The sequence below is a fragment of the Chiloscyllium plagiosum genome, unplaced genomic scaffold (genome assembly GCF_037043375.1).
Source record: "Chiloscyllium plagiosum isolate Xiang-an unplaced genomic scaffold, Cpla_swu_hap1 HiC_scaffold_19, whole genome shotgun sequence".
NCBI classification, from domain to species: domain Eukaryota; kingdom Metazoa; phylum Chordata; class Chondrichthyes; order Orectolobiformes; family Hemiscylliidae; genus Chiloscyllium; species Chiloscyllium plagiosum.
In genome coordinates this window covers 54,267,091-54,292,757 of record NW_028270157.1, presented here as the reverse complement: position 1 = coordinate 54,292,757, position 25,667 = coordinate 54,267,091, and the positions used below count along the sequence as shown (strand labels likewise).

Genomic DNA, 25,667 nt, shown 5'->3' with positions numbered 1-25,667 from the left:
AGAAAAAGGCTCTTCAGCCCATCGAGTCTATGCTGGAAACCACCTCCAGTAGGTTCTAAATCTAATTCCATTTTCCAGCACTTAGCTGAGCTGGAAGTTTTTGTTGCAGACGTTTCGTCCCCTGGCTAGGCGACATCATCAGTGCTTGGGAGCCTCCTGCGAAGCGCTTCTTTGATGTTTCCTCCGGTGTTTATAGTGGTCTGTCCCTGCCGCTTCCGGTTGTCAGTTTCAGCTGTCCGCTGTAGTGGTTGGTATATTGGGTCCAGGAATTCCTAGAGGCATGGCATTCATCCACAAACTCCATCAACAAACACATCGACCTGGACCCAATATACCAACCACTACAGCGGACAGCTGAAACTGACAACCGGAAGCGGCAGGGACAGACCACTATAAACACCGGAGGAAACATCAAAGAAGCGCTTCGCAGGAGGCTCCCAAGCACTGATGATGTCGCCAGGCCAGGGGACGAAACGTCTGCAACAAAAACTTCCAGCTCGGCGAACAGAACCACAACAACGAGCGCCCGAGCTACAAATCTTCGCCCAAACTTTGAACTTAGCCTATAGCCTTGTATGCCTCCCCATCACAAGTGTACAACTAAACACTTCTTAAATGTTATGAGTGTTTCTGGCTTGATACACCGCCCATACTGGCAGTGTGTTCTAGATTCCCCACCCTCATGATGAATGCATTTTTCATGCCCACTCTAAACCTCCTTGCCTTATCTTAAATCAGTGCCCCTTGGTCAATGAATCCTTCTCCAATGGAAAGGTTTCTTCCAGTCTAATCCTCTCCCATAATGTCATGCATCTCAATCTGTTCTCCTCTCAGTCTCCTCTGCTCCAAGGAAAATAACTCCAGTCTATCTGATCTCTCTCCTCCCAACTAAAACACTCCATCCTAGGCAACACTCATGTAAATCTCCTGAATGCAATCACATCATTCTTATAATATGGATTCCAGAACTGCAGACGACACTCTAACCAACTTTTATTCAGTTCCAGTATAATGTCCTTGCCCTTAAATTCGAAGCCTTAGCTAAGAAAGGCAAGTATCGCATATGCATTCTTAACCACTTTATCTATTTATCCCGCTACCTTAAGGAACCAATGGGCATGAACACCAAAATCCCTCTGATCCTTGGTGCTTCCGAGGGTCCTACCATTTATCGTGTAACGGTGGATGAATAATGGTTATTGATAAGGAGGACTTTGTTTTGAGAAAAAGTAGTAATTGATGGTACAATGGTTTCACTTACAGCAACATTAAAGCTAGGATTGAAAATATAAGCAATTCATAGAATATTAGGTCAGGTGGGATCAAAACTAATGTTGTGAATGACAAGTATGAAGATATGATTATGTACAGCGTAATCGTAAAAGATATTTTTTTTGGACTAGTGCTTTCTTTGATGTTTCTCAGTAAAGCTTTCTCCCCATAACTGGGGAGATTTCAGCCATTAGTTTGGCTTTACAAAGGTATCATAATTCTTTTGCAATGTTTCACAGAACATTATTGCAAAAACAAAGTGAAAAAAATCAAAATCAAGACCAACAAAAATGCTTAGAATCCTCATAAAACATTTCTAAACATAATCAAAATAAAATTTAAGGCATGTTCCCCCTCATCTCACCTATCCATCAGGCCATCAAAGATTTCATTGCTCAGAGGAAACACAAAATTGTTGAAAACTGCTTTGAGGTCTTCCACTGAGATTAAACCACTTTTGGTCTCATCAAAAGCTGCAAATGCCTGCAACAAACCCTGATAGTTGGTTCGCACCTGGGAATAGAAGAGGAGCAGGCTGCTAACTCTACTTTTTAAAATCAAACAACATCACAGAACATTTAAAACTAGACATGGAAACTGGTGGGCATTGAACATAACAACAAAAGAAATACGAGGAGTAGTCTGTACAGGCTGTCATTCAACAAAATCACGTTAGATCTTTGAACTCAATTCCACTTCCCTAGCAAATTTTCCCCAGAGTACAAATATCTATCAGCTTTGAATATACTCAGCAATCGAGCATCCTAGCCCAATGTGGCAGAAAATTCCAAAGATTAATAAATGACAAAGGTAACAAATTCTTCCTTATCTCAGATTTAAACAATCAGCCTCTACCTCGAGAATATGTCTTCCCCTATGCACCTTTATCTAGATTCTTCATCCAGAATGAACAAACTCTCAGTATCTATCCTGTCAAGCTTTCTCATAATCTTATGAGTTTCAATGAGTTCACCTCTTATTCTTCTATTCCAGAGATTGGTCCATCTATCCAACCTCTCATTAGAGAACAGTTCTCTCATTCCAGAAATCAATCTTGTGCGTCTGTGGATTTGCATGACTTTGCTCTTGCCATATCTGAATTTCCTATCTGTGACTTCTGGGAATTGGACATAAAACCATCAATTTGCTTTTATGTGGATGATCTAAGTGCAGATTAATTAGCAAAATCTCAGCGATGATTTAGGCCTAAAGTAGAAACTTGATCAGAAAACAAACAACTGAGAGTAACACAAATAATATGGAACAGATCGTAAAATATCTTGCGACTTGGATTGTTTACAAAATTATGAGAAGAACAAATACTCTTTAACATCTTTTAACTAATATATTACAAAATACAAACTATTAAATTTGGGGGTATCTGTACATTTTCCTAAGTGCAGTAAAATAACAAAGAATGGCTAGCGCATAAAATAAAGTCTATCTTCAACACTGCACCCTAGACATATCCTCCTTCACACTGTCTTTCATATTTCCTGAAGATGACTTGTACTGAGAGAGTTGTCACTTATGCCACTTACCCTCCAGTCCTCTGAGTACTTCTAACAAACGTTGCACTGGGAGCATTAGCAAGTTATCAAATATGCAGCAACACACTCAAATCTCTCTCAATGTATCTACAAATTCACACCTTCAGATTATTTCAAAACACATGAGGGGACCAAAGTTTACTGAAAATCAGCTGTCAATTTCAGGATGTTATGTTTCACAAGGATTTACCTCGAGTTATTTCACACAATTCTTGCTGCTCATCCCAATAAGTATGGACAATGCCTCGACAGAATCGCACTCAAGTCATCGTGAGTTCAGCAGTGGCGGATGTGCTTTCTGCTTTAGGACTTTCTAGGATTTGCATCTCCAAATGCACATCAGATGCTGCCAGCCAGGAATAGCCCTTTAAAGCAGATGTAGTGGGACAGAAATGGAAAAGAAAATCTTCTGACAGCACAAGTGACACTTCTTTGGAAACAGAAGCGCACATTTGTAAATGTATGGCCTCTTTACACAATCACCCGACTGACCAACCATTATGTAATTACAACTACAAGCATAGAGCTCGAAGAGATGCCTGTCCTTAGTATCATTCCATGATGGAATCCTGTCTGAAGGAGTGCTACTCTTTATCTCACAACCATCATAGCATTAAATCAAGTCATTTTTGATGTCGATAAATCACACTTTGTAAAACCTTTAAACAGTTGTTAATGGTAATCAACAAGAAAAGCAAAGGAATAACGAACAAAAAAAAGTTGTATCTGCTTCTGGGACTAAACAGGACTGTTCGCCTTTTGAACAAGAACAAATTCACAATCACTGAATGATGACGTCACTCAACTTAGATCTGTTTGAGGTGAATATTTATTAAGTGCTGTCTAGCCTGTCATGCTCGATGCTGCTTCATTCTGTCATGGTGAAGGTGATGTTCCTCCTGTTCAATGACCTCATTCTTCTTCTCTCCGGCTGTTCGGTATCCATTATACCCCCTCTTTGCTTTCATCAGTTCTGCACAGCGCAGCATGCAAGGCTTTTTCAGTACACTGTCTTTCACCCTTACACCTGCTCCACAATGGCTCTGCTGGAAGAATTGACTACACTGTATCTGCAATCAGCCTCATTTGTGGGGCTGCATAATAGAGTCATCAGCTCTGGGTGTGGAAGGTAGTCTTGATCTCAGAGTAGTCATCCAACTCTTGAAATGGAGGAGCAACTGGTAGTTCTCAAGGCAGCTTTCAGAGTAGCTAAGGCAGATATCTAAAAACAATGATCACAGAAGACCTGTACATTGACCAAGTGAAACATTTTCTGTTGAAGTCGGCTGCATAACAATAAACGCCTCTCAATACAATGCAAATACAATTTACAGTGCCTTACACTTGGAGAAAGGCAACTATGTTGGCTTACTGCAGAAAACAGAGAAACAGGATCTAAGTTGGTAGAGATTTGACCACTTCTCTGCATTTGGCTCCCAGCCCTAAATTGTCCATTTGCCTTCCAATCAATCACAGTTGTTGGCAGGAAAAGGTTTCTGTAATGGAAAACTGATAGAACAACCATAATCTCAGTCATAGTCCAACCAACATCTTGTCACCAACCAAAGCTCCATCAAAACAGAAAACCTTGGTTCCAGTTCGTCTGCAACTTTAATTTTCTACACTGCTTCTTCCTGCAGCTGTTTAAATTATGCTTGCCATTAGTGTCTGGTTACTTGTTTTCTAAAACATATAGCAATCCTGGAAAACATTGATGGAATCACAGTCATACAGCATGGTAACAGACCCTTCCGACAAACTCATTCATGCGGACCAGCTTTCCTAAACTGAACTAATCTCATTTATCAGCATTTAGCCCTTATGCCTCTAAATGTTGCCTATCCATTTATCTATTCAAATGTCTTTTAAGTGGTGTAATTGTACCCACCTCTACCACTTCCTCTGGCAGTTCATTACACATATAAACCACTCTCTGTGTGAAAGGGTTGCCCTTTAGGTCCCTTTTAAATCGTTCCCCTCTTACCTTAAATCAATTCCCTCTAGTTTTGAACTCCTCTATCCTGGGGAAAAAGACCCTGCCTATTCACCTTATCTATGCTCCTCATGAGTTTATATATCTCTCCAAGGTCACCCTCAGCCTTCTATGGGGAAGAGGTCCTGGGCATTTCCAGCCTTGCCTTAAAAGTGAAAACTTCCAATCTCCATAGCATCCTCGTAAGTTTGTGTTACACACTTTCCAGTTTAATAACATCCTTCCTATAGCAGATTCTAAAACAGTTCCTTCTCATTTCAGTTCACAATTTTAAAAAGCATGGAACAAAAAAATGCACAGATTTTACAACAATTCAAAGGTGAGTGGAAACCAGATTAGAGTCCCTTATGGCCTGTATGATCTTGATGGTCTTTGTCAATGTGACCCACAAGTGACTCTGGCTTTCTGTATCTGCATCTTTACTGCAAATATTAAATATGAATGTTCCACATAGCATACATACTCAAAACACTACCGACACTATAACCGGCAAACAAGAATTAAAGTTCCCTCACTTAGAGGATGGTCAATCTTATAAACTTTACTGATTGTTTTTACTTCTATTTCTAAAAACACTGAGATGACATCATTTGTTTTGAGAGTTATAATTTCCTTTGAGTTTATGCACAATGTGACTATGAGTCACTCTTCCTTGGTCTTCACTACAGAGCATTGACAGTAAACCTAGTTGTAATTCTAATTCAGATATTCTGCTTAGTAAATCGGAATAGTAAATTCTGGCAAGATAAACACCAGGGACTGATTTCAAAGGTGCAATCTAATCTCATGTGTTAAAAAGTAAATAAATGATAAAGGTGTGTTAAGATAATGGAAAATAATCCAACACAAAATGGCAAATCCAAAATATGATACACAAACTAGAAGGCTAAGCAAGCTATATTTCTTTCTGCCATGTATGTTGATTTGTTTCCCATATTCCATCCGAAAATCTGATTTTATTTTTAGTTTCCACATACTAACATCAATACAAACGTCCACCATACTACAGTATCAGCACAGTGGCTGAGTTTAAAAATATCCCAAAGCTTTATAACAGTCATACTCATAGTCAGTTACAAGTTGCTGGTACTTGCTACACTGATACAGAACTGGACTTTGCAGTTAGGTAGACTTGACAGGCTTTTGAAAATGACAACTGGAATCCATTCCCAATGCCCCAGTTTTCATCAAGTGTGCTGGTGCAGGTTCTAAATCCACACATTGCAGTCCCAACCTGGTCAGTTTCAGTGCAGGGATTGGTATCACTTGCTTTGCCGAATTATCATGGGGTCAGGCCCAGCTTTTCAACAAATAGCAAATAGTGACCCTTCGAGGGGTGGCGAAACAGAGTCAGGATGAGGGAACCTTTTGAAAGGTCCATGGAATTTGGTTGAGGAAGTTGTAGGCATGGAAGATATGAGAAGCCATTGGGCTGTATGGGAGCATGAGATTGCATGGACAGGGCGAGGTAACATGTGGGGTAGTGAAGTGCGAGGGCTGGAGAGCCGACTTCTCTTTTACTGCTTTTATTACAAAGGAACAAAGTCCAATGCACTAGAGTAGGATTTTAAGTTATCTCTGTACCTGCCAGTAATTGTGCTTCTGAACATCTCCTGAGAGTGGTGTGCCCAATGCCGTATGCGTCCTCCCCTCCAAAATGAAAATCTCACCTTAACAGGCACTTTCTCTCATGGTGTGTGTGGCAAGATGGCCACACCCAAAATGTTTGAAGTAAACTCTCAAATTCAGCTACTTGCTATGTTTATTAAAACATATCAGAATAGATACACAAATGTACCTTTTTTCGTAAAGCCAAATCAATTTCTTCCATGGATAATCTTTCTAAGTTTATGGCAGACTCTTCCATCATTGGTCGATGAAAACCTGGCCGTTTCTCTTGCTCTCGAGGAGAAGCTTCCCAGTTCATTGCTTTGTGAAATCATAATTCAACAAACATAAATTTTTGATGTAATTATCTGCTTGATCTCCTTTTAACTGTCAAACATGAGTCAATTTTGTGTTCTTCACATGAAGGATAAACAATATGAAATGATATGACCAGATTTCTCTGCATTCAACTTCTGCATTTAGCATCAGCAGTTCTCATTTTCTCATAAAAACCCTGGTATATTGGTCTTTGGCCAGCCTCATGTCTTCCCCATCTGCAAACGTCAGCTATTCCAAATCTTTGCCGTCCATATCCAAACCCACAGTAATTCCAGTTCATCAACATCTGTGTTATCTGACTTACACTAACACCTGGCCCACAAAGTGTCCATTTTAGAATTTTCATTCTACGCCTCACACAACTTTGATAATCTCCTCCAGCTCTACAACACTCTGAAACCTCTGAAACTTTCTGTAGGTACTACTTCCTTTGCCCCATCACTCATGATCATATCTGGAACCGTCCATCTCTAAGCTCTGGAGTTATTTCCCCAAATCCCTGGATTTCTCTTTCTGCTGTGAAATTGAGCCTTAAAGGTTACCTCTTTGATCAAGCTTTTAGTTATCCACCCTAATTCTTTTTTTTTGCCTCAATGTCATTTTTCTTCCTGTAAAAAGCCTTGTGATGTTTTACCAAATTAAAAATGTCATATAGGTGTTAGTATAAGCCAACTTAAACATTTTACTTTAGCATCTGCCAGAGATGACAGCTTACACTTTTGTATGTATTCATGGACAGCAGCTCCATCACTTTACTATCAAGAACAATTCAAAATTTCTTTTTCTAAATGAAAAGAAATGCAGTCATGTCAAAGGAACAGTCATATTACTTTTATGTAGATTAAATCCTTGTAAAGGTTTCCTGGATTGTCTCTCTATCCTATCAAAAACTTTCTCAAAGACTTTCTCATTTACATAGTATTTCTTAACTAAACTCTTGGAGCATATTTGAATGATCCTTTTAGCAAACCAGTCTTGTACAAAATCAAAAATGGGATCAGAAAGAGCATGTTGACACATGGGATATAGAAGACAAATATAAAATCAACATAAGATACAACAACAACTACAGATGCTGAAGATCCGAAACAAACAAAAACGGAAAGTGCTGGAGAAACTCAAAAGGGCGTTTTGAGAAGGTTTGCAGCTCAGGTTGAGGTTCAGGTTGTAAGTTTACTCACTGAGCTGGTAGGTTTGTTTTCAGACATTTTGTCACTATGCTTGCTAACATCATCAGTGAGCCTCTGTTGAAGCGCTGGCATTCTGACCCACTTCCTATTTATGTGTCTTGGTCTGTTAAGGTAGGTGATATAATTTTCGGTTCTTTTTCTCAGAGGTTGGTAAATGGGGTCCAGATTGATGTATTTATTGATGGAGTTCCGATTCGAATGCCAGGCCTCTAGGAATTCCTGTGCATTTCTCTGTTTAGCCTGTCCTTGGATGGATGTGTTGTCCCAGTCACAGTGGTGTCCTTCTTCATCTGTGTGTAAGAATACTAGTGATAGCTGGTCATGTCTTTTGATGGCTAATTGGCGCTTATGTATCCTATTGACTAGTTTTCTGTCTGTCTGTCCGATATCATGTTTGTTACAGTCTTTGCAGGCATTCAATTTTCTGGTTGTTGGTACAGAGTCCTTTAGGTTCATCAGTAGCTGTTTCAGTCTGTTGGTAGATTTGTAGGCTACCATAATGCCAAGAGGTCGGAGCAGTCCAGTAGACATCTCAGAGCTGTCTTTGATGTATGCTAATGTGGCTAGAGTCTCTGAATGTTGATTGGGTTTGTTGTTTAAGAATCGGCTGACTGTTTATCGGGTACCCGGTTATTCTTGGATACACTGTATAGATATTTTTCTTCTGCTGCTCATAGTTCCTGGGTGCTGCAATGTGTTGTGGCCCGTTTAAATAAATGTCCTGATGCAGCTCCATTTGTGGGTGTTGGGATGATTGCTCCTGTAGTTGAATGTTTGATCTGTGTGTGTTACTTTCCTGTAGACGCTGGTCTGAAGTTCTCGATTGACTGTTTGTTCCACTTTGACATCTAGCAAGGGGAGTCTGTTCCTCTACCTCTTTGGTGAAATTAATGCCAGTAAGGATGTTGTTAATGATATTGTAGGTTTCCTGTAATTTGTTCCGTTTCATGATGACAAAGGTGTCGTCCACGTAGCGGACCCAAATTTTGGGTTGATTGTGGAGAGGACTGTTTTTTCTAGTTTCTGCATCATAGCTTGTACTAAGAATCCTGATATTGGTGATCCCATGGGTGTTCCATTGATTTGTTTGTCGGTCTCGTCATTGAAGGTGAAGTAGGTAGTAAGGCACAGATCTACCAGCTTGAGGATGCTGTCCTTGCTGATGGGGTTGGTGCTGTCTGGTGTTTGTGTCCTTGGTTCGTCTAGTAGTGAGGTAAGTGATTCTTTGGCCAATTGATGCTAATTGATGTGAATAGAGCAGTTATGTCGAAGGAGACCATGACTTTGTCCTCTTCTATCTTGGTATCTTTGATGATGTTCAGAAATTCTTGGGTAGAGCAGATGGAGTGGCATGAGTCTTCTACCAGGTATTTCAGTTTATGGTGAAGTTCCTTTGCCAGTCTGTATGATGGTGTGCCAGGAAGTGAGACTATGGCTCTCAGGAGGCCCCCTGGATTGGGTGCCTTAGATAATTTGTAGAAATGGGGTGTGTTGGATCCATTAGGTTTCATTCTTTGGAGATCTGTCTTGTTAATTTCGCCTGATTTGTGGAGATTCTTCAGTTATGCTGTGATACAGTTTTCTAGCTGCAGAATCGGGTCCATTGCCACCTGTTGGTAGTTGTCAGTATCTGCAAGTAGTGAGTTCACCTTTTCAAAGTACTGTTCTGTTTCAGATGACAGTCATGCGCCCTTTATCTGCCAGTAGGATTACAATATTTCTGTCTTTTCTGAGTCATTCTAGGACTTTCCTTTGCTGTGTGTTGAGGATGTTCCCTTCGTTCTTCCTGCTCAGTATTGGTGCTACTCTTTGTCTAATTGTCTGCTGGATTTCTTCTGTGCGTGCATCGTCTTTCAGGGTTGATTCCAATCCTGCTAGGAAGTCCTTTTTGTCTGCATCTCTGTAGCTGTAGTTCATTCCGGTTACTAGGACAGCTTTTTCTGTGTCTGCTCATGGTCGGTCTGATAGGTTCTTAATCAAGTTTCTGAATTGTCTGTGTTGTTCTTTTGTGTGAGATTGACCAATTTTCCTTGTAGGGATAGTTTATTTTTTGTTTTGGTCTGCTGTTGTTTGATGCTAATGGCTTGTTCTAATAGGTTTGTCCATTCCTGGCCAGTCTCATTGGTGTACAAACATTTTTGGCATGAAGTTCCCTGTTCATAAAAATATCTATACAGTGTATTCAAGAACAACGGGTACCTGATAAACATAGTCCGTCGATTCTTCAACAAACCCAAACAAGAAGACAACACGCCCAGAGATTCTAGCCACACTTCTTATATCAAAGACATCTCGGAGATGACTACCAGACTACTCTGACCTTTTGGCATCATGGTAGCTCACAAACAGCTACTGATGAACCGAAAGGACCATGTACCAACAACCAGCAAATCAAATGTCACATACAAAATACCCTGCAAAGACTGTAACACTACATTGGACAGACAGGCAGAAAACTAGCCACCAAAAGACATGACCAGCTATCACTAGCATCCTTACACACAGATGAAGAAGGACACCACCTCGATTGGGACAACATATCCATCCTAGATGGAAATGTGTTGCTGGAAAAGCGCAGCAGGTCAGGCAGCATCTAGGGAACAGGAGAATCGACGTTTCGGGCATTAGCCCTTCTTCAGGAATGAATCCATCCTAGGGCAGGCTAAACAGAGACATGCACGGAAATTCCTAGAGGCCTGGCATTCAAATCGGAACTCCATCAATGAACACATCAATTTGGGCCCCACTTACCAAACTCTGAGAAAAAGGACCAAAAATGATATCACCCACTTTAACAGACCAAGACACATAAATAGAAACACAACGCCAGCACTTCACTGGAGGCTCACTGATGATGTTACCTAGCATAGTGACGAAACATCTGAGAACAAACCTACCAGTTCAGCAAGCAAACTTACAACCTGAAACTCAACTACAAATCATAATCTCGAGACTCCTTAATGACATAACATTTCTAGGAAGCCTCAGCCAAGGATTCTCTGTAGCTAGCACCTGGATGTAAAACTAATCAAGCCCATCTCATCTCAGCCCTTCTAGGACTGAAACTCTAGTCCATGCCTTATGTTAATACTATCAACTTTGGCCATCTTGCCAATTGCTAGCCTTCGTGGACTTGAGGCTGTCCAAAACTCTGCTGCCTACTTCTGAACTTGCACCATATTTTATTTGCTAATGTGCTTTGTCTTTTCTATGGGCAGAACCTTGTTGATGCACTGGAGAGCTGACAAGATAACCAAGCCATCTCTTCCTGGAAGGCCTGTCAAAGTATATGACAATCAGGGAGTGATGGGGCTACCAGCGGGGATTTCCCTGGAATCACGAGTCTGGAGGTGGAAGTCCAGTGTGGTGAAAGCTGTCTCATGTTCAGTAGCATCTCATAGGGAGGTTGTGGTTTCTGCGAGATAATTTTCAGGACCACTAAGGATCCAGGACTGATGTAAGTGATACATGGGAGTATGTGGTTTCTCAGGTTGTGGGTAACAGAGCGAGCTGTTTCCAGTGGTACTCTTCCCACCATAAGTCCTGTCATTTGATCATGTACAGATTGATTTTGATCCCTAATTGGGCCCTTAAGGACCTCATTGGCAATACAGCAGGAAGGCTAAGCATATGCCCTGTAGCCAGGGGAGATGAGAAAGCACCGGGGGATTGGACATGCCAACACCCTGCCTAGTTATGTTTCTTTCTTGCCTCCAAGCATGTTAGGTCCAGGTGCCGAAGCTTCTGCCATTATTTTCAATTTCCTCCATGGTATCAATCCTCCCTCTCTGTAGTATCTTCCACTGTCAGAACCTTCAGAGATCATTGTGATTTTACAATTTTGTTCCCTTGAGCATCTTCATTTTTCTTGTTCTTCTTGGCATCTCAGCTACCAAAGCTTTCAACTGTGAAACTCCCTTTGTAAACTTTGCTACCCCACTCTCTCTTTCCTTCCTACTTTGAGAGTCATTAAAACCATTTTTTTGGTTAAGGCTATTGCCATCAGCATTAATAACTGCTTGCACTGTTTACTGGTGTCAAATTTTATTTGATAATGTTGCTGTGAGACACCTTGGGAAGTTATATCATACTAGTTCATGGTATAAATACAATTTGTTGATAAGTTAGCTCTTCTATAACGTGATGGTTGCGTTCTTGTGCAACTCCGTGTTATAGAAAAATCACACTTTAGAAACTGTGCTTAAAGTGCTAGTGATGTCATCACGTTACAGCCAGCACACATTTTAAAGCTTCGCACTTTAGAAACAAACAGTGTCCCCAATTCATCAATCACGTTAGAGCGAATTCGCGTTGATGAAATGCACGTTATAACAGAACGACCGGTGTATAGGGAGATCACGGGTTCGTATGTATAATCCATTTTTATTCATACTTAGTCTGGTGAGTTACCAGGCATCATCAGAACACATCAGTGATAAAGCGACCAATAGCTTTTCTGGAGTTGTGCTCTCAATAGGATTTTCACAGTCATCTGCCAAAACTTGGGCAAATTATAAATGTACATGATTACTAACTTAAGTGAACATCATTATTAGTTTGAGTTCCTACCTTGTGCCACACTTTCTGAAACATGTTTCTTATAGGGTTCAACATAAATGCCCAGTTTTTGTAGGAATTCCTTGTAATTCACTGTTCCAGTTCTGGACAGTTGATGTCGAGAACAAAGCCTGATGGAAATAAATAGCTTGATCAGAGAAATTAACCAAAAATAATAATTGAGCAGAACTTAGCTGGAGCAATGGGACATTGCATTCCTGTTACTTCTTCCGAAGTGAACTACCTCACACTTTGGAACCCAACCAACGAATCGAACAACCAATGACAGTCCCACAGCACCATTCCAGAGGAGACTCAATGACATTTCAGTGCGATAAAGGCAAAATGCTGTGGATACTGGACATCTGAAACAAACACAGAGAATGGTGGCAAAACACAGCAGATCTGGCAGCATCTGAGCAGAAGGAGACAGAGTGAACACTGAGTCCAGTACATTTATTAAAAGTATTTAAAAATACCTTTCTCCAACACCTTTCAGTTCTGAAGAAGAGTCATATCAGACTTGAAATGTTCATTCTGTTTCTCTCTCCACAAATGTTGCCAGGTCTGCTGCGTTTCTCCAGCATTCTCTGTTATTATTTGATATTTCAGTGCAATCAGATATTTGCATGGACAGCATCAGGCCTCCCATGAAACAAAAGCTCTGGAAATCTTGCTCCCAAAAGCTTTCAAACAATCAGAGACCTCTGACAGTCCAGCAACAGCAGGAACAATGGCCATGGTAAGGGCCTCGACAGCAGGTCCCATAGAACGTTACAGCGCAGTAACGTTCAGCCCTCAACTTTGCGCCAACCTGTGAAATTAATCTGATGCCCATCTAACCTACACCATTCCATTATTATCCATATGTATGTCCAATGTCCATTTAAATACCCTTAATGTCAGCGAGTCAACTACTGTCGCAGGCAGGCCATTCCATGCCCCTACTACTGAGTAAAGAATCTACCCCTGATATCTGTCCTAAATCTATCCCCCCTCAATTTAAAGTTATGACCCCTCGTGTTAGCCTTCACTATCCGAGGAAAAAGGCTCTCACTATCCACCCTATCTAACCCACTGAATATCTTATATGTCTCAATTAAGTCACCTCTCAACCTGCTTCTCTCCAATGAAGACAGCCTCAGTTCCCTCAGCCTTTCCTCGTAAGACCTTCCTTCCATACCAGACAACATCCAAGTAAATCTCCTCTGAACCCTTTCCAAAGCTTCCACATCCTTCCTATAATGCAGTGACCAGAACTGTACACAATACTCCAGGGTGCGGCTTTACCAGTGTCTTGTACAGCTGAAGCATGACCTCATGGCTCTGAAGCTCAATTCCCCGACCAATAAACACCAACACACCATATGTCTATCAATCTGGGTGGCAACTTTCAGGGATCTACACACCCGGACACTGAGATCTCTCTGTTCATCTATACTACCAAGAATTTTATCATTAGCCCAGTACACTGCATTCCTGTTACTTCTTCCGAAGTGAACTATCTCACACTTTTCCGTATTAAAATCAATTTGTCACTTTTCAGCCCAGCTCTGCTTCTTATCTATGTCCCTCTGTAACCCACAACATCCTTCAGCACTATCCACAACTCTGGCTACCTGAGTGTCAACCGCAAATTAGCTAACCCATCCTTGTATGCCCACATCCAGATCATTTATGAAAATGACAAACAGCAGTGGCTCCAAAACAGATCCTTGCAGTATACCACTGGTAACTGAGCTCCAGGATGAACATTTCCCATCAACCACTACCCTTTTTTTTTGTCAGCTAGCCAATTTCTGATCCAAACCACTAAATCACCTTCAATCCCGAAACTCTGTATTTTGTGCAATAGCCTACTGTGTGGCATCTTACCAAACGCCTTATCGAAGTCCATATACATCACATCAACTGCTTTATCTTCATCCACCTGTTTTGTCACCTTCTCAAAGAACTCAATAAGGTTAGTTAGGCATGACCTAGCCTTCACAAAACCGGGTTGACTATCCCTAATCAAATTATTTCTTTTCAGATGATTATAAATCCTATCTCTTATAACCTTTTCCAACTCCTTATCCACAACTGAAGTAAGGCTCACTGGCCTATAATTACCAGGGTTGGCCAGACTTCCCTTCTTAAACAAGGGAACAACATTTGCTATCCTCCAGTCTTCTGGCACTACTCCTGTCGACAATAATGACATAAAGATCAACGCCAAAGGCTCTGCAATCTCCTCCTTGGCTTCCCAGAGAATCCCAGGATAAATCCCATCCAGCCCAGGGATCTTATCTATTTTAAGATCTTCTAAAATTGCTAAAACCTCCTCTTTGTCAACCGCACTCCCATCTAATCTAATAGCCTGTATCTCTGTATTCTCACTAACATTGCCCTTTTCCAATGTGAATATTGATGAAAAGTATTCATTAAGCACTTCTCCTATGTCCTTAGATTCTACACACAACTTCCCACTACTGTCGTTGATCAGCACTAATCTTACTCTAGTCATTCTTTTATTCCTGATATACCTATAGAAGGTCTTAGGGTTTTCCTTGATCCCATCCGCCAACAACTTCTCATGTCCCCTCCTGGCTCTCCATAGCCATCTCTTTAGATCTTTTCTGGCTAATTTAGAACTCTCAAGCCCCCTAACTAAGCCTTCATGCTTCATCCTCACATAAGCCGCCTTCTTTCTCTTGACAAGAGCTTCAACTTCTTTGGTAAACCATGGCTCCCTCTCTCGACAACTATCTCCCTGCCTGGTAGATATATATTTATCAAAAACCCGCAGTAGCTGTTTCTTGAATAAGCTCCACATTTCAAGTTTATCCATCCCCTGCAGTTTCCTTCCCCATCCTATGCATCCTAAATCTCACCTAATCACATCACAATTGCCTTTCCCCCAGTTATACCTCTTTCACTGAGGTATATACCTATCCCTGCCTATTGCTATTGTAAAAAAACCAAATTGTGGTCATTATTGCCAAAGTGCTCACCTACCTCCAAATCTAACACCTGCCAGGTTAATTCCCATTTCCAAATCCAATATAGCATTGCCCCTTGTTGGCCTGTCTACATACTGTGTCAGAAAACCCTTCTGCACACATTTAACAAAAACTGACCAATCTAAACTACTTGAACTATAGTATTCCCAGTCAATATTGAGGAAGTTAAAGTTCCCCATAACAACTGCCCTGTTATTCTCGCTTCTATCGAGAATCATCTTTGCCATCCTTTCCCCTACATCCCTGGAATAATTCAGAGGCCTATAGAAAACTCCCAACAGGGTGCCCTCTCCTTTTCTGTTTCTAACCTCAGCCCAAACTACCTCAGTGGATGAGTCCTCTAATGTCATGTCAGCTGCTGTAATACTACCCTTGATTAACAATGCCACACACACACCTCCCTCCCCCAACCCCCTCCTTTTACCATCTTCTTTGTTCTTCCTAAACATCTAAATTCCAGAATCTGCAACAACCATTCCAATCCCTCCTGCAACCATGTCTCTGAACTGGCCACAACATCGAAATCCCAGGTACCAACCCATGCTGCAAGTTCACCTAACTTATTCTGGACGCTCCTGGCACTGAAGTACACACATTTCAAACTAACATATGATTGCCGGTGCCCTCTCACAACCTTGCAAACTTATTGCTGACTTCACTACCCTCTACCTCCTATACACTGGAAGTACAATTCAGGTTCCCACCCCACTGGTGCATTAATTTAAATCCCGCACGAAGAGCATGAGCGAATACCCCCTCCCCCGGATATTAGTACCCCTCTGGTTCAGGTGAAGACCATCTTGTTTGTAGAGGTCCCACCTTCCCCAGAAAGAGCTCCAATTATCGAAGAATCCAAAACCCTCCCTCCGCACCATCCTTGCGGCCACGTGTTCAGCTCCGCTCTCTCCCTGTTCCTCGCTTCATTAGTACGTGGCACAGGCAACAAACCCAACAACTCTGTTTGATCTAGCTCTAAGCTTCCATCTTAGCTCCCTGAATTTCTGCCTTAGACCCCCACCTTTCTTCTTACCTATGTTGTTAATGCCTATGTGAACCACGATTTTGGGGCTGCTCCCCCTCCCCCTCAAGGATCACAGAAACATGATCAGAGACATCATGAATCCTGGCACCTGGGCGGCAACACACCAATCTCTCTCATTCCCACAAAACCTCATATCTGTCTGCTAACTATGGAGTCCCCAGGGACTCAAGCTTTGCTGCTCTTCCCCCTTCCCCTCTAAGCTGGATCCTTCAAAGTTAGAGAAGTGCATGGACAGAGGTTCTCTGAGATGGTGATTAAGGTTAGACTGGGGTAGGATATACACTGACCAGCAGATGGGAGAGGATGTACGAGCTGGAGAGCCTTGTTTGGGAGCAAGGGCCGATGGCGTTGGCTTGGTAGTTGAGGTTGCATCAATCAAGGAGTGGGAGGATCATTTGGGACAAATTTAACAGCAAGGACAAGGGTTAGCTTCCCATTACCATGTCCTTTAATTATAGACAAAGCACATCCCTAGATGCCTGGTTCCTTTGCCCATTGGTGAATAGCAGCAGCAGCAGGTTGAAGTCTTTAAGGGATAACTTAAGGCTCTGTCTTGGCCTCTAGATGATAATGCTACCCAACAGCCTTCCTATCTATAATGAATCAAAGGGAAATGGGAAGACAACAAACCTCTATCACACACTCTGCTCTGGCAGGGCATTAAATTTCACCCCTTTGGATCAGTCATGGTTCAATGGTGTCACTCTCACTTCAAGTTAGAATGTTTTAGATTCATGTCCAGAAACCAGAGCATATAACCTAGCTTGACATTTCAGTGGAGTAGCCACAATGTCACAGGTGCCACCTTTGGAGTGAAAAACTGATGCCCCCTCATGCTGTGTATGACTTTGGTACCTTGCTCATATTCTCCATTAACTTTTATTTATCAAAGGAAAATGCATTCTGTATCAATGATGATATTTGCAGGGTAACTTTCATTCACTGAATCAAATGGGAGTTACTATCAACAACAATTATGTAATGCTAGGCTATTCTGGGACTATTGAAAGCAATTAATCAGTCTCGTATATTATTATTAGCATTTATTACTCTTCTGTTGAAATATATAAAACTGATTATTATGCTGCTTTGTAATCACTGTTGACTACATATTTGACCATTCAACTTGTTTTGCCAGTTTAGGCACATTTTCTGACTGTCGTCCATGAAAGTAATTATATTTTAGAAAAAGAGGCCATTTAGTGATTGAATACTACTACAGTGGATTGATAAAGAGCATTAAGAGATTATAGGAACAGCCAAAAGTCACCCAGAAACATCAAAAGCATACATCTGGTTATGCTGACCTTTCAAATTGAGAATCTGTCATTCGAAAGCAGTAGCTCTCAAGAACTCGTCGAACGTCATAGCACCGAATGTGCTCATCCTTGTTATAATCAAACAACTTAAAGGCTCTGATGAGGTTTTTTAAATTATTTGAAATCTAAGTTAGAGAAATAACAAGAGTTTTCAAAAATCAGTAACTTAATACAAAAACTGAAGACTTGGGATGAATGCTATGGTCTACTGTCAGTGAGAGCCAGGGAGTGGGCATGTAAAATAAAGCAGCTGGCCAGCCTTCTGCCTTCCTGCCCACACCTGAATAGTCCTGTTTCCCCATTGTGTGCAATATGAGGGGATGTTAGGGTGGGAGGGAAAGAGGGGAGGAAGCCTGGTAAGGTACCAAGCATCCTGCTTGATAAATAATACATAATTAATATTAACAAAAAATTGTAGTCTTAGGCCTATTTAGGACCTTGAGTATAGAATTATCCACAACTTAGGGTTTTAATTAGCATTAGGACACTTACCCCAAGCTAATACATCCAGCTTATTCCTCCACCTGAGGCTCTCTAACCCACACTATCCTCTCACCTCTGATTACAACTCTGCGAGCAGAAAGAATTACTGTAACAATTTGGACAGTACAACATTGGTATTTCTAAATGAAATGGCCAATCTAATGTGACGTTATCGCGATTATTTATTCATAACGAAAATTTAGAGAAGTCTGCAGCCAAGCCCACAGCTAGCTATTTCTCTCCAAAATATTTGTTCACTTGTGAGCAAGGCCTTTACCAATGATGACTTCATTGTGATGAAACATTGTTTTAGGAGCAGGGACTCATAAATTTGCTATGGGGCTGCCACAAGGAACTTGGTGGAAAAAAAAAGCTTTGTAATCAGTCTGGGGATACCAATATAATATGCAGTTCAAATGCTGGTCTGAGTGTTAGAGACCACCACATACCTTTCCTATTTGGGTCTATAAACTGAAGTGGAAGTTGAATGACTGTACAGACAAAATAGCTACAGAGTTTCACAACTTAGAAAGATCAATTAATGCACATTTTAAGCTGTGCAAGACAACGTTACTTTTGGAAGAAATTAGGGGCATGATCTGAGTCAGAGTAAAACCAAGGGATTTTGAAGGTAAGAAAGTTCTTTCTATGATACCCTCTGATCAAATTGCAGTTTGCTATGAAGTTTTAAGTGCAAGAGCAGCCAGAGGTATCCAGAGTCTACAAACTGAAAACATCTCTCCCCTTCTCCCCATGTGGGTTAAAAGGCAGAACACAAAGAAAATTGAATAGGAGTTTTAAGGAAAAAAAATGTCTCGGTCCATCAGCTCAATTTTAAAAGTGAAATGCAGAACAATCAATTCTTTACAGACAACAACATGTCAGGGACAATTTAATCCACACTTGAAATCTTGACTTTTGATCTTTGGAATTTTCTTTTCCCTGCCTGTTCTTTCTTCTATTTGTAATATTTCTGAATTTTGTCATCTGAAATCATGAATGAGTGAGTGTAATGTTGGGGTTTTAAAGAGATAAATTTCAAATCACGTAATAGTAGAATAGGAATCCTCTCTTTTTTTCTACCATTTGCTCATGTGTGTTTTGATAATGGAGTTATTTTCTATTAATGATGAAACCTGGTGTGAATTACTTTTGTCCTGTCAGAAGAATTGGTTATCTTGCTGACCTGATTGGGGTTTTATGCATTTTGTGACAGCTTGAGGAAGAAGGATTCCTGTTTATTGGTGCACTCTTTTCAGTAGAGTCATGATAAGTGGGAAGCAAATAACCACTACAGAATTTTAAGCAATTAAGTTTGAAAATCATTAGCTTTGTCTGAGTCCGGTGAAGAAGTACATTATGAGTTATAAACATGCCATGGCAACTGAGACCTTTGTGGGCATATGTGTCAATCCCAACTCCATGTATTTGAGGAGTCTTTTTGTTAAGGGTGAAGGGGCATTGCAAAAATGAAACTATTCAGCCTTTAATTCCATGCTTCATAATTCATTATTATTTCATAATTGATTTACCCCAAAAGATCAGGTGCAGGAGGGCATGCCTTTCTGACATATAGCTCACTAAGACGAAATTTCCCCTTATCTTCGGTAAAAGTAATAGTTCTTAGGCATGGTTTTTCTTCATTCAGAACCTTTATCCAGAAGTGTACAATGCCCTTTTAAAAACGTGGATGGAATCTAACATTAAAAGGCAGCAGATTAATTTTTAGGTTTTGTCACATAACAGGGGACTTTTCACCTTTTCTTTGAGATGATTCTCAATCTCTTTTACTGTCATATTGCACTTGGTCATAACAGAACTGCTCCTGGAGAATGAAAAAAGGAGAATAGAAAAACAATCAGTTGCTACTGTGAAATAAACCCAGCACAGAGGCTGTGTGAAAATATAAAGCACTACTGCAAGTGACTTCTATGATAAACGTTTCTTATAGCTTACAACAGTGGGTCAACAGTGTCTAGAGCAAATATGTACTGCACTTTGTGGCAGTGATTCAGAAACAGGACTTTTAAAACAATTAAATTAAATTGAATTGAATTAAATCATGTTGTTATGACGGATCTTTTTAAAATTTAGAGGAAAACAAAATAATTTAGTGTAAAAATAATTAAATAAATCAGTTGCAGGACATTTATCTAATAAAAATACTGAGAAATAGACAAGGTCTTTTCCCTGGGGTGGGGGAGTCAGAACAAGAGGGCATAGGTATAGGTTGGGAAGTTTTAAAAGGGACCTAAGGGGCAACTTTTTCATGCAGAGGGTGCTGTGTGAATAGAATGAGCTGCCAGAGGAAGTGGTAGAGGCTGGTACAATTACAACATTTAAAAGGTATCTGAATGGATATATGAATAGGAAGGGTTTAGAGGGATATGGGCCAAGTGCTGGCAAATGGGACTAGATTAATTTAGGATATCTGGTCAGCATGGGAGAGTTGGACTGAAGGGTCTGTGTCCGTGCTGTACATCTCTATAACTCTATAATTGTTGGATAGACATATAAACTGCAGATTGTCTTTACCATCTACCTCAGTTCCAGATAAGTGAATCTTAAGAGCAAAGTTGCTTCCTGTGAATGTGCAATTTTATAGTCCAATTGATAAATTGTTGAATGTGGAATGCCACTCACAAAGAATGTTTTGAGAGAATTTGAAAATCAGTTTTTGTCCCCCCACAAGGATCTAGGTGCTGTTTCTTCGTATCTTTTGTGTGCAACATTCATTTTCATTGCACAGGGTACGTTGGGCAGCTGATTGCCTACTTGAGATGTATTTCTATCCCTAGATAGGTTTTCTTGGCCAGAATGTACTCTGTGATCAAACAACCTGCTTACAGTCGCTATCCAGTCTCATAAATGAATTGGCACTCTGCCCCAGGCTCTGCCCTGACCAGGCATTAGTGACGTGGGACGGGAATAATTAACTAGAGAAATTTGTTTCTAAAGTTGTCGTATTTGCATAGACCTTTATTTTATTTCCACAGGTTCAATATATGTTGCAATTACCTGCAGGCCCTTACTGAAGAGTTAAATAAAAAATTCAGATCATACAATGCCTTGAGTGAGAGGCTGAAAACTGTAAGTCATTAATTCAGTTTAAGCTGTAAAAAAAAATCAATACATTTCTAAGGGTTCTTGACAGGGTAAATGTTGGAGGATGTTTTTCCCTGTGGGAAAATTTTTAACTGGGAAGCACAGTTTCAAAATAAGGGCCTTCCCATTTAAGAGATAAGGAAGAAATTTCTTCTCTCAAAAATCCTTAAGCTTATTAGGCATTCACTAGCACAGAAAGTTGTGGAAGCTACATCACTGAACACATTCAAGCCTCAGGTAGACAACTTTTGATCTCCAAGGATGTTAAAGGTTATTTGGGGGTGTGGAGTGTAGATGTAGGCAGTAAAGTGCAGTTAAAGCCACAATCAGATAACCAAATGCTCTTAAGATTCAGTTACGTTTATATGAAAACAATGTTTTTATTTCATTGTTCTAAGTATCACTAGATAAAGCCATAGATCAGCAAAATATGGAAATACAAAGCTAGTCAATTGGCATCTGTAAAGAGAAAAGGCAAGTTATAATATTTTGGTTAGGTACAATCCATCCGAGTGAAGGGTACACATCTAAAATACCATAAATCATCTTTTGCATTTTACAGATTTTGAGTGTTATTACTTTCCAAAATTTTGTTTTTCTTTATTTTGGAATCTCAGTTTTTTTTCCATTTTATTTAGGTGCTTACCTGCTAAGTGTACTTCTTACTCGAGATCCATCAGATGTACAGAACTGGTCCAGAAATACATTGTAAGGAACTGTTTCATCACTGCTGATGGGAAGCTTAAAAAGACAAAGCGTACATTTTATAAGATGTACCAAACACAAATGTTCCAATGTGAGGAATAGCATCTGCTCATGCCAATTATTTCAAAAGGATGCTATAAGTTTGGGGATGAGAAGCCCATTTTTAACTTCGTCATCGTCTGGCAGCTCATTATTTTAAAAGTTAACACATCCCTGTAATAGTTCTGAACATATCTATTTTCACTTCCATCTTCGAGAATCGAAGAGGCTAGAATTGAACCCAGGTCCCTGACACTGTGAGGCAGCAGTGTTAACCACTGAGCCACCATGCCACCCCATGTTATGCAATCCATTCTTGGCAGTATTGTACTGAGAAGTCCTATGTGATTGCCCATACATAAACACAATTCAACTTCATCATCTTATACATGAAATACTATAATTCTCAAGAACCACCTTGTAATGAGAATTCTCATAGATGCAGAAATGGATGTTTTACTTTGTGATGTGGTCAATACACCCAATGCTCATGCATATGCAGCTGTCTCCAAATGAAGCTCCTTAATTATTAATTACAATATCACAGGATTAGGAATTGCACAACTCTAAATGTTCATATTTTTCATCGAAGCACGGGGTTTATCTTATATAACTTGTGTAAAACAATTAAGTTATAATGGGATACAGTGCGAAATGTAGTTGGAATTTCTGGATGGATATGGATTGAAGCCACATGTATGGTTTGGGCTCTTCATAAATGTGGTCAAAGGGATGCCATGCTGCTAGATATCATCAAATCCCTTATGAAACAAAAGCAATTTTTAAAAGAAGTGTGGGATTAATTGCATGGCTCTTTTGACAAGGTGACTGGCTTCCTTCTGTGTGGTATTATTTTATGATTCTAATCCCTGAATAAGAGAAGAGGAAGAGAGTGAATCTGGATAAGGTGAATTGGCGAAGGGGAGGAAAAGGAATCCAGCTGGAAACACAGTTCGAGGGAGTTAGCAGGAAGAAAATTAAAGAATTATAAGGGGGTATATCTAGCTACAACATGTAAAAAGAAAATTGGCAGAGATATTAAAGACTGGTCGATGGGGAGGTTTTTATGGATATAAGTAGGTTAGGACCCCCACAATGCTCCATGGAATGCAAGTGACACTTTTAAACTGGTTGCCTTGACATTTTCCCTCCTCTGACTCTATCTCAACCCTGTTTTTAGGGACGCAACCTTGACTCCAGCCTGTCTTTACCATGAAGAGGCAAAGGCAGGCACTGCCAGTCAGGGGATCACACCATCAGGAAATGGCCTAGTTCCAAATTCTTGGTTCAAAGTTGGAAATCCAGCCCAGCACTTCAGATCCATGCCTTCATCAGAACTCCTTATGCTCTCCACAGATACTGCATTTGTAATACTTAACTTTAGAATTTTCAAGTATCCTATGAATGTGTGAGTCAGGTTTCACTGACTCTCAAATATGGGAGTAATCCTTAACACTGTGGCTAACTGGTGATCAAATAATTCAAAATTAGGTTTGAAAGAGGAAACAAAGTTTTCTGGAGGCAATTTTTCTTACGGGTAATTTCAAAACCATGGTGCTTATTGGGAAACAGTTTCAAATGGAAATCGTTATTAAAGAAGGAATTTCAGTGAACTTCACAGTTATGACCAAGTTCACAGTTGTTACATTTTAGTCAGGATGACAGAGTTCCTTGAAGATAATAATCACCGAGGCAACAGCTCTCAAGACATTGGAGATGATTAAACTGAATCAATAGTTTAATCTAATAGAAATCACACATAAGCTGGAAATTCATCCATTGGCAGGGTAAGTGCACCTTAAGAAAACTTTCTCTAAAATGTTAGGCAGTAAATACGCAAGTTCTAAATATCTCATCCATAACGACATAAGTAATTACACGAATTTGGAACTTGAAATTGCTGAAGAGTGATAAAGATCAAAAATGATAATAGTCGTAGTAAAATTCTCAGCTGCTTTAAATTCAAGCATCAAACACATTTTTTAATGTTCAATTACCCTTGCAAGTAGATCCTGGAACTGTTTTGGATTAAGTGGCAGCAGATACTTTTCAATCACTCTTTGGAATTCGTCTTTGGTGACCGTTAGGTTTCGATGTACATCATAAGCATAGAAAGCTCTCCTCAAGTCAGCTTCCTTCTCTTTTGCTCTCTCAGCAAGAATATGTTCAATTTTTCTAATAGAATATCTTAGATCTGGCTCAGAGAATAATGATCCTAAGAAACAAATATCACACTAAATTTAAATAACTGGGTCAATACAAAAGAATAGCAGTGTAACATTTAATCTGCTTCAAACAAAACAACATACAAACATTATAAACAATAAGTAGTTTATAAAAGTGCCATCATCAAAAGGGGAAACAGCATTGGCAATTATTTTATCAACTCAATATAATTAATTAAAACAAACAGAAAAACAAGACAATAGTGTAACAAAGACATAACAAATGACAAATGTTTTAGTTCCTCCCTCCTCATAAGAAAGGGAAAGAACTACTGATAATCTCTGATAGAAAGTGCAAAGTTCAAACAATGGGAAATCAGACAGTGTAGTTAGTCAGACAATAGATTTCCATCTCAAACAGGAGTGTTATCTCAAACCCAGCCCAGAATAATAGGAACAAATTCTTATTTGTCTGTTGGTTTAACTTAGTCAATAATGTGATTAGAGCACAAATGTGTCTATAATTCAATTAATAAATAATCTTATTCACTCACATAAGCTACAAGATAACTGAAGTCAAAATGGGAGAATTGATGTCACATTTTGCAAACATTGGTGATTTGTTTTATAAACAACTGTGGACTGAATTGTCCATTAACCAGCAATATTACCAATAAAAATGTTGTTAAGAAAAGTCAATTTATTATTTTAATGCTATTGTTTTCCACATTGCTTTACCTGAAGATGACTGCAGTGAAGCTCGACTGTTGAAGTTACGTGATGAGCTCCTCCCTGGTGTTGACTGAGGTCTTGGAGTTAGTGGGATTCCACGAGACTCCAGACAAAGAGATCCCAAGTCTGGGGAAGAGCCAACCATCCTCTTTCAGTGCTGTACCAATAATCTGAAAGGCCAAGATTTAAGGTTCAACATGGTAAAAGAATTAACAAAGAGAATGCTGGAGAAACTCAGCAGGTCTGGCAACATCAGTTGAGTGAGAAACAAATTTGATATTTCTCGTCTAGAACGGCTTCTTCAGTTCTGAAGCAGCATTTTGCCTTTGCTTGAATGGTAAGATAATAAGCTGCAAATACAAATCATATTTTTACTTTGTACAGAAGTGCAACTCCTAGCTCATTGATAATATACCTGACTCTATTCTGTGTTCATCATGACTTACCTCCTGTTGTGTTTCCTCAATCTTAACTGGGTAAGAAAGATTATCGCTAACCACCAGCATCCAAACAATCAGGACACCTGCTTCTGCCAGTGCAAGGGGTTGGTTATTGATCTCAGTCAG

At 40.0% G+C, this 25,667-nt stretch overlaps 1 protein-coding gene across 1 annotated transcript in view; it reads right to left on the bottom strand.

Moving 5' to 3' along the window:
* The window catches only part of efcab6 (EF-hand calcium binding domain 6), a 111,499-nt gene extending 86,253 nt beyond the window's left edge, over positions 1 to 25,246 (bottom strand). Inside the window, exons 1-8 of the mRNA XM_087997400.1 lie at positions 25,108 to 25,246; positions 24,202 to 24,419; positions 22,107 to 22,201; positions 20,114 to 20,180; positions 17,861 to 17,997; positions 12,522 to 12,640; positions 6,614 to 6,744; positions 1,637 to 1,785 (exon numbers count right to left, since the gene is read on the bottom strand). Coding sequence (XP_087853526.1) covers positions 1,637 to 1,785; positions 6,614 to 6,744; positions 12,522 to 12,640; positions 17,861 to 17,997; positions 20,114 to 20,180; positions 22,107 to 22,201; positions 24,202 to 24,419; positions 25,108 to 25,246 — 1,055 coding nt within the window. The remainder of the gene's footprint in view (positions 1 to 1,636; positions 1,786 to 6,613; positions 6,745 to 12,521; positions 12,641 to 17,860; positions 17,998 to 20,113; positions 20,181 to 22,106; positions 22,202 to 24,201; positions 24,420 to 25,107) is intronic.
* Positions 25,247 to 25,667: the final 421 nt, after the last annotated feature.